The sequence below is a fragment of the Centroberyx gerrardi genome, chromosome 12 (genome assembly GCF_048128805.1).
Source record: "Centroberyx gerrardi isolate f3 chromosome 12, fCenGer3.hap1.cur.20231027, whole genome shotgun sequence".
Classification (NCBI taxonomy): domain Eukaryota; kingdom Metazoa; phylum Chordata; class Actinopteri; order Beryciformes; family Berycidae; genus Centroberyx; species Centroberyx gerrardi.
The window spans coordinates 27,495,342-27,510,116 of NC_136008.1; the positions used below are offsets into that span (position 1 = coordinate 27,495,342).

The 14,775-nt window shown below is 41.1% G+C and overlaps 2 protein-coding genes across 2 annotated transcripts in view; both read right to left on the bottom strand.

The window, feature by feature from the left end:
• sox4b (SRY-box transcription factor 4b) overlaps positions 1–14,775 on the bottom strand; it is a 416,166-nt gene that overhangs the window by 241,160 nt on the left and 160,231 nt on the right. The gene's annotated exons all lie outside the window — the stretch shown is intronic.
• Positions 1–14,775, bottom strand: part of cdkal1 (CDK5 regulatory subunit associated protein 1-like 1) — a 295,881-nt gene that overhangs the window by 127,025 nt on the left and 154,081 nt on the right. Inside the window, exon 9 of the mRNA XM_071913088.2 lies at positions 6,704–6,870. Within this exon, the coding sequence (XP_071769189.1) occupies positions 6,704–6,870 (167 nt within the window). The remainder of the gene's footprint in view (positions 1–6,703; positions 6,871–14,775) is intronic.

A 14,775-nucleotide genomic window follows, 5' to 3' on the forward strand; every position in this document is an offset into this window, starting at 1 on the left:
CGGCGCAGACGACTCCCTGGACTCAGGTGCGCTGAGAGAGGGAAATCAAGCGCATCTGTAGCACTGGAAAGACGTACTGGACCATGCATTTGACTGTTGTGAGAGATGGAAAATCTGCTGCCAGTATCACATACATAAGGAATATGAGAGATGTCATCTGTCACCCTTGTCTCTCTCCACCTTTCAGACTTTATCTACATAATTTCAATTAAATTACACTTCTTTACCAAAAACAAAGCTAAACCACAGTCTAAATAAATATGAGTATGCTGTAGCAATGGATTACATTATCAACCTGCAGAAAATTCATTTTAACCACTGCTTTTATTGCTGCCTTCATTCTTTTTGCCCATGGGTAGCCGCACACAAAAAAAGCGTCTCAAGGCACAAAAAAAAAAAAAAAAAACACAACAAAGAATGCTTTTAAAATGGGCGGCCTGGCGCATAATTCTCCACCATCTTTCAGAAGTCATAATTCACCGCAGTAATTCAGAAGACATAATTCACTGCGGTGAGTCAGGAGTCATAATTCAGAGCTAAATCAAAATCGCTTCGCTGTGAGCATCCATTTGGTGCCGGGTCCCTCACACAATGCTACATTAGGCTTCTAATGGGAAGAGGCTCCCAAAGGCTTCATTAAAATGAAAATGGTCTGAAAGGGTGTGTCTGTGTGTGTGTGTGTGTGTGTGTGTGTGCAAGTACAACTGTCTTTGTGTGTATGTATGAGCGTGAAGGTGAGAGAGAATGTGTGTGTGTGTATTTGTGTATGTGTGAGAGTGCATGTGTCCTGGGTATGAAAATTAGCAGCCTGTGCTGAAGAAGGAGATTTCGCTTCGTTACGGGTATTTGTTAGTTTGTTAGGCTCCCCGGGGCCCCCTGGGGATGCGGCCAACTGTGAACGGTCACACATCTCCCGCCGTCTCTGGGATGTAAATGGTTGAGAGGAGGGGAGGAACTGAAAATGAAAAAAAAAAAAAAAAAGCCAAACCAATTCTGTCCAGTCCCACATCACACAAACAGAACTCCCCATTAACACCAATGTTAAAATGTACGTTTTGTGTCTCCTCCTACTAAAGCTGTCACTTCTACATTCCGAAATAAATACGCCATTTTTGTCTGGTCCTTTGTCACATATTTTATAGCTGTTTTTGAGAAACAAACACATGACCATTGAAATGCATTAAAATGCTTCTTCCCTTTCCCTCACTCTCAGGTTTAAACTTCTCTATGCGTCTATCAATTTATGGCGATGACATGTACATAGTTCTTTCTGAATATGTAAAGAGGGTTGTGGGAGGTGAGCATTCACAGCTAAGATGTGAAAACACACAGTTAACGTTAAATTTTCACAATAGAACCATGACTTACTTCATAAGACACTGCTCAAAAATCAACAGACATGATTTATAGAAAATTATTTTCTTAAGTACTGTAAACCGCAATTAAGTTTGTTCCAGGTATAGAGGAGTGAAGTGTCTGACTACAAACTGACTGACCTGACACTGGCTACAGCGCCATGCTAAATAAAATAAAGAAAACAGAAAACAAAAAGTAGGAAAGATGGAGAAAGAAGAGAGGAAGGAAAGGAGGCAGATAAAGAAATTATATGATAAATAACAGCGGAAAGGTATTTTTTGCATGACATATGGCCAACACAAGCTGATACTACAGCTCAGCTTCAACCCAGCTGATAGAAATTAGAATATTTTTGTACGACCTTCCAAAAGTTTGCTTGGAAGATAGAAATGTATCTAGAGTGAGAAGGAAAGATAGCTAGTGTGAAGGGCTTTATTCCCTCTCTGAGTAGAGGAACTAAACAGTCATGGGTCAGGTTGTTCATCTGGTTAAACCGGACACCAATTTCCATTTATATTCAAATTATTTAACAACACTTGTAACCGCATGACCTTTGAGGGAATATGACTGAGCAAAATGCAAGGTCAAATCACTCTCTGCTTGCGAGGATAAATTGGTTAAAACCACAGCAGTGATACACATGAGATAACAGTGGAGAGAGTGTGAATGGCAGATGTGATGTATCTCTAGTCAAACTGAGACGAGCTCTGTGGAGGATGTTTAATGGACAACTGCTTTTTCATTCATCTCAGCCTGACTGATGGCTGGAATTGGAGGGGGCTATTTTCACACCTCATTTACTGAGTCTGCGAGCATGCTAGATTCAATAATACACACACACACATACACACGCAATAGTAGATGCAAGGTACACGCATACCCACACACACACTATTTGATTGTAAGACCTACTTTTGCGCTCTTGACAGCTGCTTAGCAATTTGCAGGGTGAATGAGAAGAGAGAGAGAGGTAGAGAGGGAGCGATAGAAAGAGAGACGAAGAGAGAGTGCAAAGTAGCTCAGAGCCAGCTCCTGCTAACACTTTGCGCTATGCTTCCCGCTGAGTCCCTCACCATTGTGCTAAAAGCTAAACATCACAGGACAATTTCTTCTAGTATTTAAACCTTTCATCTGTACCCTTGCAATGTTTCAACCCTTCAATCATCACACCGTGCAATATTAAAGGCGAATTCCTCACAAAAACACAATTTGCATAATCCCTACGATCTTAGACGGGGACATCGATATCTTGGACACAACTCTTTCAGGGGCAGATTTGACCTTTGACCTGGGAAACTGGTGATGATAAATTAGAAGACAGTTACACAGTAGAGTTTTGAAACACAAGATACAGGACGAAACATAACAGGACCTTACATATGGTGCAAAGAAAATGTACAGTATGAGAGAGAGACAGAGTGAGAGAGGGAGAGAGAGAGAGAGAGATGGTTAATTGATGATTAATTTCTTGTTACATGCTTTGGCAATATTGTTTGTTTGTAAACTGCCATGCCAATAAAGCACACTGAATTGAACTGAAATTGAGAGCGAGAGCGAGAGAGAGAGAGAGAGAGAGAGAGAGAGAGAGACAGAGAGAGAGAGAGAGTAATAGAAAAAGAGACGTAGAGAGAGTGCAAGGTAGCTCAGAGCCAGCTCCGCTCAGAGAGACACTAAGAGCCAAGAACCTTGGCATTCTGGTCTCTAGCTTTGGGACTTTTTTTTTGCTTTTGGGAAATGAAATAACAGTAACACCCAAGAGAAATTGCAGTGATGCCGTCACATCATATTTAAAACACCGGTGAGTTCATTTTTATGGGTGGATTTTCCCCTCCAAAAGCAAAAGTGATCCCAACAGTGAGAAGGAGAAGAAAAATGTCAGCGAAACGAAGAACAGAATACAGAAGAATCGAAAAAGTAAACAGCACCGTTAGAGACATTTTTCCTCTTCTGCGGAATATCTCAAAAAGGGACCATTAAAGGCACAATACAATCAACTAAAATGTCAAAGACAAGTGGCCCATGAGAAGCGATTGGGTCTGTAACTGCTCCAATCAGCAAATGGTGCTATGAGGCTGTCTACATCTGTCAGGAAAAAAAAGGGCTGCATATAGGAAGAAAGTGGGTTTCTGAGAGAGGGAGAAAGAGAGTGTAGATTTATTTGAGTGTGTGAGAGTGTGTGTGTGTGTGTGTGTGTGTGTGTGTGTGCTTGGACAGGGTGATCTTTAAGGGAGAAGTGGAGAGGATACTTGGCCTTTTCAGCTTCAATCAAAGCCATTCGCTGTGATGCTGTTATATAAGCGTTGGTGTTCTTCAGTAGGAAAGTGAGCGGGAAATAATTCGGCCTTTACTACAAAAAGTGCTCGGGTGGGGCCAGGAGACTTGGCCTTCATCATCATCATCACGTTGTGATCATCATCATTATCAGGAGAGGATGGGGAAGAAGAGACAAGGAGGAAGGACATGAAGAAGCATTAGGAGCAGGAGAAGAACTTAGAGGAGGAGAAGAAACACGAGGAACACCGGGACAATAACAAGAATATGAAGAATTAAGAAGAGAGGAAAGAGAAAAAGGGGAAGAATAATTTGGTGAAGAAGAAGCAAAAGAATAATCCAGAGGACAATGAGGAGAACAAGATTAAAAAGAAAGAAGATGGTTTAAGGGAATAATTGGGGGAAGAATTGAAGAAGTAAGGAATTGGGAACAGAAGTAGAATTAGGATAACTGGGAGAATAAAAAAGAACAGGAAGGAGAAGAAGAAGAAGGAGAAAGAGAAGAAGAAAGAAGAAGGAGGAAGAGGAGAAGGAGAAGAAGGAGGAGGAAGATTAGGAGGAAGAGGAGGAGAAAACAGAAGCAGAATTAGGATACTTGGGAGAAGAAAATAGAACAAGAAGAAGAAGAAGAAGAAGAAGAAGAAAGAACAAGAAGAACAAGAAAGCAGAACAAAAAGTATCAGAAGAAGGAGAAGAAAAAGAAGAGTCAAAAGGAAAGAATCAGGAGAGCAATTGGAAGACAAAGAAGAAGAATTAGGAGAAAAAAACTGAACAAACAAAAGAAAGAAAATGAATTCATGAAATAATTTAAAAAGCAAAGAAACTTTTCTTCTGGGGAGAACAAGAGTGAAAGTGTGTCTGCATTGGTGGGGGGGCTCACCCCAAAAAAAAAAATGAGAACGAGGAGACGGGGCATTTGGGGGAAAGGGAACGCGAGAAGGAAGAGGGGGTGGAAGAGGAGAAGAGGAAGGGAAGAAGGAGGAGAGGATAAAGGGTAATGGGGGAACAGGAACAACAAAAGACAATGATAACTTAAAGAAATCACTCCTTATGTAGGTTAATTGACTGAGGAATTACAGCAAAAAAAAAAAGATATAATTCAATTCAATGCATGGACTTGAACAATAAGAGGGCCAGTAGCATATGAAATGATTCTCTGTCCACACACACACACACACACACACATTCATAGAGGGAGCAAGCCAGTGTGTCGTCCTAATATATTTCTAATTATCAGTTAATTGTTATTCCCTATCATTAGGAGGGTGGTTTTTTAATTGTAATGTAGCCAAGCAGAAAGCCAACCTATACATGTGGGGGACAATTAGCCACCTCCATTAACCCCTGCTTAATTACAACCTCCACTGCTGCTTCCCACAGCACTTTTCCCACTCTTTTTTAACTGCCCGTCTCTATCCCCGGGCCGTTATCCCCATTTTTTATCTCTCCTTCCTGCCCTCCTTTCATCCACCTATCTTCTCCGATCATTGCTTGATTCCAAAGTATATCTGTTGTGAACTCCACTCGTCTACTTTATTGAAAAGTTTTCTTTTTTCAGACTTTTCTAGGTTGCTGTTCCTCTATTTCCATCCTCTGTGTCCTCCCTTCCCTCCGTGAATCACTCCATCCTTCGGTTTATCTGTCCCTCTTCTCCTCTTTCCAAAGTGTTCTCCTTAGGGATGTGATTTGGAACACAAAAGGGCAAAGGAAAAAATATATGGGAAAACACTGACATCCAGTTAGAAACAAATGAGCGTTTTGTTTTTCTAAAAAAAAAATAAAAAAAAACCCTGAAGAATCACATCCCTGATTCCTCTCTTTATCACTTCATCCCTTTCTTTTTGTCCACTTTTCTAACTTTCCTCACTCTATCTTCTCCTTACCCCCAGCTCCACACACGGTTGCCATTCTTTCTTTATGCCTGCTACCATTAACAAGTTATTAATTCTTCGTATTTTACTGTCTGTGAACAGAGATGTTCAAACGTGAAAAGCATATCTGGATTTGGAGCACAAAGAATATAAAATATATATAATATAGGAATAGTTTGGATGGTGATCTAGTCACAGTGAAATGAAAATGTACTTTTTCACATTGTTAGCTAACTCTCCGTATCATAACATACATTTATTTAAGAAGAAATTATTGTGTTTAAATGATTGTTTTTGGTTCTTACTTCTACATTTCTATTGTACGTATTTTATTATTTTATGTACTTTTACTTCTTGGAAAACTGTGTATTTAATGGTTACTTCCCACCAGTGTCCATACAGAAATACAGAAATCGTCTCTACTGCAGCCCTACTTTGTGACTTAGGCTGATAAGATGCATTAAGGTGCAGTTTTACATCAAAATCTCGCCTAGTGCAGCTTTAACTCTCTCCCATTCAGTTTCCCCCCTTCTCCCCCGTCTTCACGCAGACTTGTCGTCTGGAACAGGCAGAGGAGGCCGACTTCTCCCATTGTCCGTCGACGGTGGAAGGCGGTGATAACGAGCGATAATATGCTGTTACCTTAACGCATCCGGAAAAAACGAATAATAAATCGAGAGAGATTGACACAGAGAAGGGGGACAAAAAGAGAGCGATGAAACGATAGCAAATTCATATCAGACAGAGAAACAGAGGCAGACACACATGCAAAAACAGAGAGAGAAAGAGAGAGACAGACAGAGAGAGAGAGAGAGAGAGAGAGAGGCTAACAAAGTCCATTGTTCCACTAGGGAAGACGGTAATGGCTGATAAAATGGTGTTGCTAAAGAGGACACAATGGTCCTTAATTGACTCATTAGGGGGAACAGAGAATGAACCGCGCTAATGAATGGAGTGTGAGCGCTAAGGTTAGAACAGCTAAACTGCTTGGTAAGCAAAACAGAAAAGACAGGCAGTTTACTGAATGTGGGCAAAGCAATTTTATTTGCTCATTGGGAAGAGTATTATAGGAGACTATCAGAGAAGATAAAGACACAATGGTAAAATAGAAAAACCTCTAATTTAGTTCCAGCTACGATGTATTATAAACAACTTGGAATGGGTGATGTGTGTGTGTGTGTGTGTGTGTGTGTCTGTGTGTGTACCTCTAGGTGTTCCAGGATGTACGGGGGGTTGGTCATGCCCAGCCTCAGCATGGCTCCTTCAGGAATCTCCTCCACCAGTCTCCACAGCAGGGTGGGCAGGTCCGTCCCTATGTCCCTACCGTAGGCTCCTGTGTCTTCACTGGTCAGCCAGAGCTCACACACTCCCTCTGCACACACACACACACACACACACAAATAAAGAGAGAATGGAAAGGGGGGGATGAAATATGCTTAGAAACTCATTTAAATCCCTTTTTGTGCATCCTAGAATTACAAAAAGTACAATTTCCATATCAATAAAATAGAAGTTTTGTTGCTCTCTGTTGCCTTAGTGGTACCCAGTGCATGAGAGTTTCTAAACACCTGGTGTCAAGTAGGTCTTTCCTGGAAGAACTGGGTAGTTAGCATGAGCAGTGATAGCCACCATGGCTGAACAGACAAAGAAAAGAGCGCCACCTACAAAAACTCAAACTGCATCAACAGAAAATCAAAGGAAACCGACGTCACAGTACTGGACACACTGTTTGATTGACAGGTGATCTCTGGGAATGAGGATCTTGAGGATTATCACTTTAAACACTAGGGCCAGTGTGATTTGGACTGGAGAGTTTTGGACTGAAAGGATCGGTGGCTTGTGATGAATCAGAAAGGCTTCTTTAAAACTTTAACACTTCTTTTATGAGAATTGAACAGACATCGACTATTATAATGAGGAAAGAGTACTTCCACCAGAGAACTAACATGCGGGGCCTTGACCTACTGTAACCTTCTTATACAATGGCTAGATTCAACCAAGCAATATTACTGTTTGAACATGCTTTCAAATGTGCTTTATGAAAATGTTTGTGCACTAATATCCAAATTCAAATTCAATTCAAATTATTGAATGTATAATCCTGATTACACTACAATCCGGACCATTTCCATATCTGGTTTTGAGGATCTGACAGCAATGGGATCTAAATCAGACTTTTCTGTTCAGACCACTCACTTGATGTGAAACTGGTGTGACTGGAGGACCAAAGTCACACTGACAATTGTAACCGTAGCCTATGTAACAGTGATGCAAATGCCAGGCACAGCCGAGTGTCATCAGCATCACTGCAATTCCTCCAATTTGGAGTCTCTCTTTGTTATCGCCTGAATGCTCCGAGGCTTTGGGAAAACCCCGCTCATGATAGTCACTAAAGAATAATAAAAACGCCAGTCCTATAAACACGCAATGCAGGATGTGAAGGTCACATACAGTCAGAGGAAAGTATCTATCAGCTTCGTGTTAAATTAGAGCAGCGCCCACTGCTACAGCATAATGATCTAGCTGCCATTTGGCTGTAGGACTGGCAATGGTTGACTGCCTGCTTAAGCTATGTGTTAGGACACATCATATTAGGCAGGCGCACAAAAATACACTGGCACATGCATGGGCACAAGCTCTCTCTCACACACACACACACACAGAAAAACCCACAACCATCATTATCATTAGCTGTGCAGAGACAGACAGATAGATGCATGTGGTCATTCAGTGCTGAGAGACTGAAGATGGTGCTGGGCTAATTGGACAGAGTTAAAAAAATATATATACTGGGAGTGAGTGTGTATGTGTGTGTGTGTGTGTGTGTGTGTATGACTGCGTGTTTAAGTGCATGCATGTGTCAGATAGATTAAAGATGATGACAGTATAATTGTAGAGAGTTAAAGAGTTTGAAAAGCTCATCATCATTGACATTAAGACGGGTTAATGATTTCAGGAGGCAGCCACGTCCAAACACAACATCAGAAACATCCTTCTAATCACGCCTGATCAAACCTGAAGGTTAACACATAGACAACTATGTAAGTATGCATCAAAGATTTATTCACTTCAAAGACATATTTCAGTTTGGTCTAATATTTAATAGTTCATGAGAAGTTGCTTACATTTTGGTCCTGGTAGCCAGAGCATTTTTATTTGTCCAGAGAAGTAGACTGAACATGTATGTCATGTATGGAGTCACAGTACACTACACTCTTCTCCTGCCAGCCACTGAGCTGCTCCACTGGACCAGTTGGGGGTTAAGTGCCTTGCTGAGAGATGCTATTTTTATTTTTTAGACATACAACTCCTGTTCATTTCTATTAAACTAGCGTTTTCCTGCTTGGTTCCTGCCTTTCAGTGTCTCTGCTTACTATGGTGGGCGGTTGGTTTGTAGCTCTATTCCCAATGATCTGTGTCACATTTTTCAAATTTATTGTTTGACATCGTTTGATATCAAGAGTGGATAACGAAACGAAACGAAAACCGATCTGTACTTAAACTAAACAAAACAAAGTGAACAGAACGAACCAAACTGAACCAAAACAAACCAATACAAAACAAACCAAAACGAAACAAACCAAACCAAACCAAAGTGATCGAAACCAAACCAAAACGAACCAAACCAAAACGAAACAAACCAAACCAAAATTAACCAAACTAAACCACACCAACCCAAAACGAAACAAACCAAAATGAACCAAACCATACCAAACCGAAACGAAACGAAACAAACCGAACCAAACCAAAGTAAACCAAAATGAACCAAAAAGAACCAAAACAAACGAAACCAAACCAAAACAAACCAAAACAAATCGAACCAAATCGAATCAAACCAAACCAAACCAAATCAAACCAAACCAAAACGAATCAAACCAAACCAAACCAAATCAAACCAAGCCAAACCAAAACGAACCAAACCAAACCAAACCAAACCGAGCCAAACAAAATCAAATCAAACCAAGCCAAGCCAAACCGAATCAAACCAAACCAAACCAAATCAAACCAAGCCAAAATATGTTGGTGACAGCATTCTCAGTGCAGCTAATGTCAGCTTGTCTGGTCTGAATTGAACCGAGGTGCGTCTCTTCCCTCTGCCGAGGCCTAGCTTAGCCTGCATCCTCTGCACCTGTGGGGTGGATGTTTCCCCTCACCCACCGCACCGACACCATCGCTCTCTACATCACGTCACAGCCTCGCTGCAGAGTAAAGCCGGCCAAGCGGTCGACCTGACAACAGCCTGTCTTCCACGGCAGGGCCAGACCGGTGCCGAACGGGACAGGGACCTAACTCGGTTTCCTCCAAAACAACATTCCTGCGATATTGTTTGTGTGCATTGTCTGCAGCGAAATATCTCTTTAGATTCCTGTGTTAGTTATGTGCCGGACCGGGCCGCGTTGTGGAAAAGTCGCAGGTGTTGACTCGAGGCCAGGGTCACACGCGGGAGCACAGACGAACTCGGTAACCCGCCCGGCTATCTGCCCCCCCCTGTTGTGTTAGGCCTGCCAATGGTGTTATTGTTGGCAGGGGAGAAGGAGAAAGTGGTCGCTCCTTCAGGAAATGTTAGCTAGCTCTCCCCTCTCTACCTGCCCTATCTGATTCAATACATGCTACACAGCTGCTTCCTCTGTTTTTGGTATGTGTGCAGGGGGTCAAGGGTAGTGGCGGTGGGGTGTGTGTGTGTGTGCATGTGTGGTTCAGAATTTTTAGTATGATGACGTATTATGGAGAGCTAAAGAGTACAAAAACTCATTAACATGGGAGTATTTTGTGGGCAGAAATTATTTACTTTCCAAGTTGATGTTTTTTTAAATTCTGAAAAAGCAGACACTTAAATCCGAGATACTACTAACCCTAACCCTCTGACTGAGATTTTAACTACACAGTATCACAAAATCATTGTTATTAAGGTTAAGGATGTTCAGAAAACTATCAAACTGACTTGTAACACATCTAAAAAGTCTTCAAGACAGTGTTTCACCAGCCTCCTCTCACCATTTCTTAACAATAAAGCTCAATGGAATGTGGCTTTCCTAGTCTAAAAATCAGCCAATTAAAGATAGAGTTTACAATTAGAACGTCACAAACTAATAAGTAGAATTTTTTTTCTTCATCTCATCCCTAGAAGTGAAAAAAAGAAAACTGGACAGGCTTACTTAACCCACTTACAGGTTTCCACTGCTTTGGTGTGATACCCATCCACCAAAATGTGACTTTGACCTCTGTGTGTTCACATTATTAACCTCCCCACCTTTGTTCTTTCCACATCGCGTCGAGATGTAGCTTGATGTCAGAGCAGTTAAAAACAAGGGTGGAGAGCGTGACACCTTTCCTAAAAGCTATTACCGCCCGTTTAGCTCTGCCACGGGAGTGTAGAGGCAGCGCAGGGAGAGGAGAATCAGTGACAGATGGAAAGGAAGATATGAAAGATGAGGATATAAAAGAGTGGGGCCTCCTTTGTTTGGGGCGCGATCTTTCAGGGCGGGAGCATGGATGGAGAGAGAGAGGGAGAGAGACAGAAAGAGATGGAGGAAACAGCTGTGTGTGTGTGTGTGTCTGAGATGCATTTGTCCAAGAATAACACCATCAGCATGCTTGACACACTCCATACACATATCAGACCATCATCCCTTCAACTCTCTGCCAAATGCTTGTTTGGCATGGCTGGGTGACGTCAGAGTGTGTGTGTGTGTGTGTGTGTGTGTGTGTGTGTGTGTGCGTGTGTGTGTGTGTGCAGTCCCATGTGACATAGGTGTGTCATAGTGATGAGGTGGAGGGAGATATAAAAATTCAACAAGGAACAAAAAGAATGCAGAGGAGGGCTGTGTGTGTGTGTGTGTGTGTGCGTGTGTGTGTGTGTGTGCAGTAGGGGAAAATACCCAACACAGGACAGAGCAGCTTGCTACCTGGCCCAGAAAACAGCAAATAGCTGAAGAGAAAATTGAAAGTAACCCCATCCACCATGTTGAAGTGTAAACTGCCTAATAAAACGGAACTGCCCAAACATAAATAAGCAAATAAATACCTAAAAATAAAATAAAAAACACCTTAAAGGAGGATTCTGCCACCAAGCTAGTAATAAAATCCTTTCAAATGGAACTGGAAAGTGTGTCGACCTCCTGAGACGCAACTTGAGGTTGGTCTTCTTCCTGGACAAAGACTCTTTTTATTTTTTATTCATCCATTGTCAGCAATAAAAATGTCCTGGCCGTGATATTACATACCATTCTTTCCACATACATGTTGCATGTAGGCTGACAGTGAATGTAAGCCGCGGCACTTATAATCACATTAGCTTCTATATACGATTATACTGTATGCGTGTATCATTTCCTATAACGCTCTGTCCCCACTCCTCCTATTGAAAAAAAAGGATGAGAAGAGTGGGAGGAGCGGAGAGATGAGAGCTTTGAAGTGGCTGCTTTGAAGAAGTGTGACAGAACCAATTGATTCAGGTGATTGCGAGCTTTGGTAAAAGCCATTGTTGAAATGGTAAAAGGGTCTTAAATCATACATGACACATACAACTGAAACGAACACGCAGTTATACGTACATGTGTGTTTGTATTAGTACATGCATGTTGGGTTGGATTCCTTCCATAACCTTACCTCTAATCATTAACTGTTTAAACATAACCCTGCTTATTATTTTAAAACACAAACAGAGCAAGATAAAGACAGACACATGCTGTAGATATGCAGCACATAGACACACACAGACATACACACTTGCAGGCAGGAGGAATATTCCTCAGGTGGTTCAGGAAAATTGAGCGAAAAATTTCCTTAAGAGTTAAAGGATAAGTTTGGTGATTTTGGACCTATATATAATTAGTCTCTTCCATACCTGTAGTACTTGGACCCACAGAGAATGTTGTCTTCTTGAATCAACTTGTTAACATCATCATTTTATTAGGGAAATATCATATACATGAATCTTAATTTCTGAAATCGAAACCATGTTTCAAGGTATCTTTACTGGAATATGAATCTCTGAATGAATCTCTCCATTGTATAAAATGAAATATCTGTCTATTGTTTAGTTATATGAACAATTACTTTTATACGTTTTATTATCCTGAAACAACACTGTCACTTTATTTGATATGCGAGTTGATTTCGTAGTGAAAGTCTGTAATATATTCAATAAAAAAAAGAGACAATGAGTGTGAGAGTGTGCGCCAATGAGTAAGCACGCTAATGAGGGCCAACAACCGTTTGTATGCTTGCTATCCCCTAGTGAGTATGCACATACACAAATATATTTCCTATTCACTCACACTGATACACACACACACACACACACACACACACACTCTCTCACACTTTACATAATCTCTGTCACAGTGTCGTTTTCTCCAATCTGCATGATAAACAGTTTTGCAACCAGGGGCAGTAGTTCCGCTGTCTCTTTATCCATGCTGACTTTAGCCAGTGTGTGTGTGTGTGTGTGTCTGTACCCACATGGGCGTGTAATTATTTATGCATGTCTAGAACTGTGAATGTATGTGTGTTTGCTTGCATGTATAGGTGTGTATGTATGCATTAGTCTGTGTGTGTGTGTGTGTGTGTGCGCGCGCCCAGGCAGTGTATGAGTCTTCTATCCCTACACAGGCGGGTTCAGTGTTCCCGCTTATCTTAATCTCATCGGCATGATATACATTTTGATTGGCTGCCATGGGCGATAATGTTTAACAGATTACAGATTATATGCACATAAAGATGATCCTATTATGCTGCATTAAATCCCTATTTTCCATAACACAAGTCAACACATGGCTAAGCATGTTACATACATGGAGCTGGTACGGGACATGCTAGCAGGAGAGAGAGAGAGAGAGAGAGAGAGAGAGAGAGAGAGAGAGAGAGAGAGAGAGAGAGAGAGAGAGAGAGAGAGAGAGAGAGAGAGAGAGAGAGAGAGAGAGAGAGAGAGGTGTGTGTGTGTGTGTGTGTGTGTGTGTGTGTGTGTGTGTGTGTGTGTGTTTCCCCATCCAAAAATGTCCTTAAACCATTTTGAAAACACTGCAATATTTTAATCTTTGGTAAATCATAATTTACTGGACTTTTAATACACTTTAATGTGACAGGCTGATAGTCTAGATATATAATCTGTCTACTGTCCTTGGGCTTCTGGACTTAAAATGCACACACACACACACACACACACACACACAAACACGCCTGCATACCATGTACCACACCAGCACAATGTATATCACATGCTGAGCTGTGTGTTGACTTGTGTCATGGAAAATAAGCATAATGCAGCATAATAGGATCATCTTTATGTGCAACTAATCTGTAATCTGTTATACATTAGCGCCCATGGCAACCAATCAGAACATACGTAGCCTGAATGTACAGCAGCTGCAGCTTAGAACCGTTTGCTTCTTATTCGCTCTGTAACTTATTGACTTTACAGATCTATTATAAAGCACCTTATATTTGCTTTAATGAACAAGCCTCCACAGATGCGTTCACTGTGTAAACTCCACATAGAGTTTGATCATGACTACTGCACTATGTAGAAGTGTTTATGTATGTATAAAAGAGAGAGAGACAGAGGGGGAGAATACTGTGTGTTCAGATAGAGTGTTTGATGAACTTACTGTTGTGCGTGGGGCCATTCACTTTATCAAATATATTCATATTCCAGATGTAGACAACATATGTACAGAATGTGCAGATTGTATAGGTGTATACCAGCTGTTCAGGTGGAGGTACCATATGTGTAGATGGAGATAAAGTGTGTGGTGCCAACTCCTGTATATAGGATGTCTAGAAATATATAGAAATATGTGCAGATCAGGAACTGAACACTGAACTAAACACCACCGGTACATGACTAAAATGCTTTTATTTACCCATGGAGATAAAAGAGAAAAAAGTAGTTTGTAGTGGTGGGACGATATATCAAAAATCAATATATCGCGATACAAAATGTGACGATACGTATCGTGGGGCAGAAAAATGAATGGTGATATTAGCTCCATGTTATTCTGCTGTAGTAATCACAAATGAGACGCTTGACCATCACAATTTCACAAGCTCTCCATCCAAATTATATTATTGTCACTTTGTAATGACATTTTTAAATTGTTGTTTACATTCTAGCAGCCAATGCCATCGCTAGAAAGATTTGTGGCTCAGAAATAAACAGAAATCTACTTTGTTGTCATTGAATCTTTATTTATTACATCATATCGTGGTTGTATTGAATCGTGAACCCCATATTGCGTAACAAATCATATCATGATATAAGCATATCGTCCCTTCC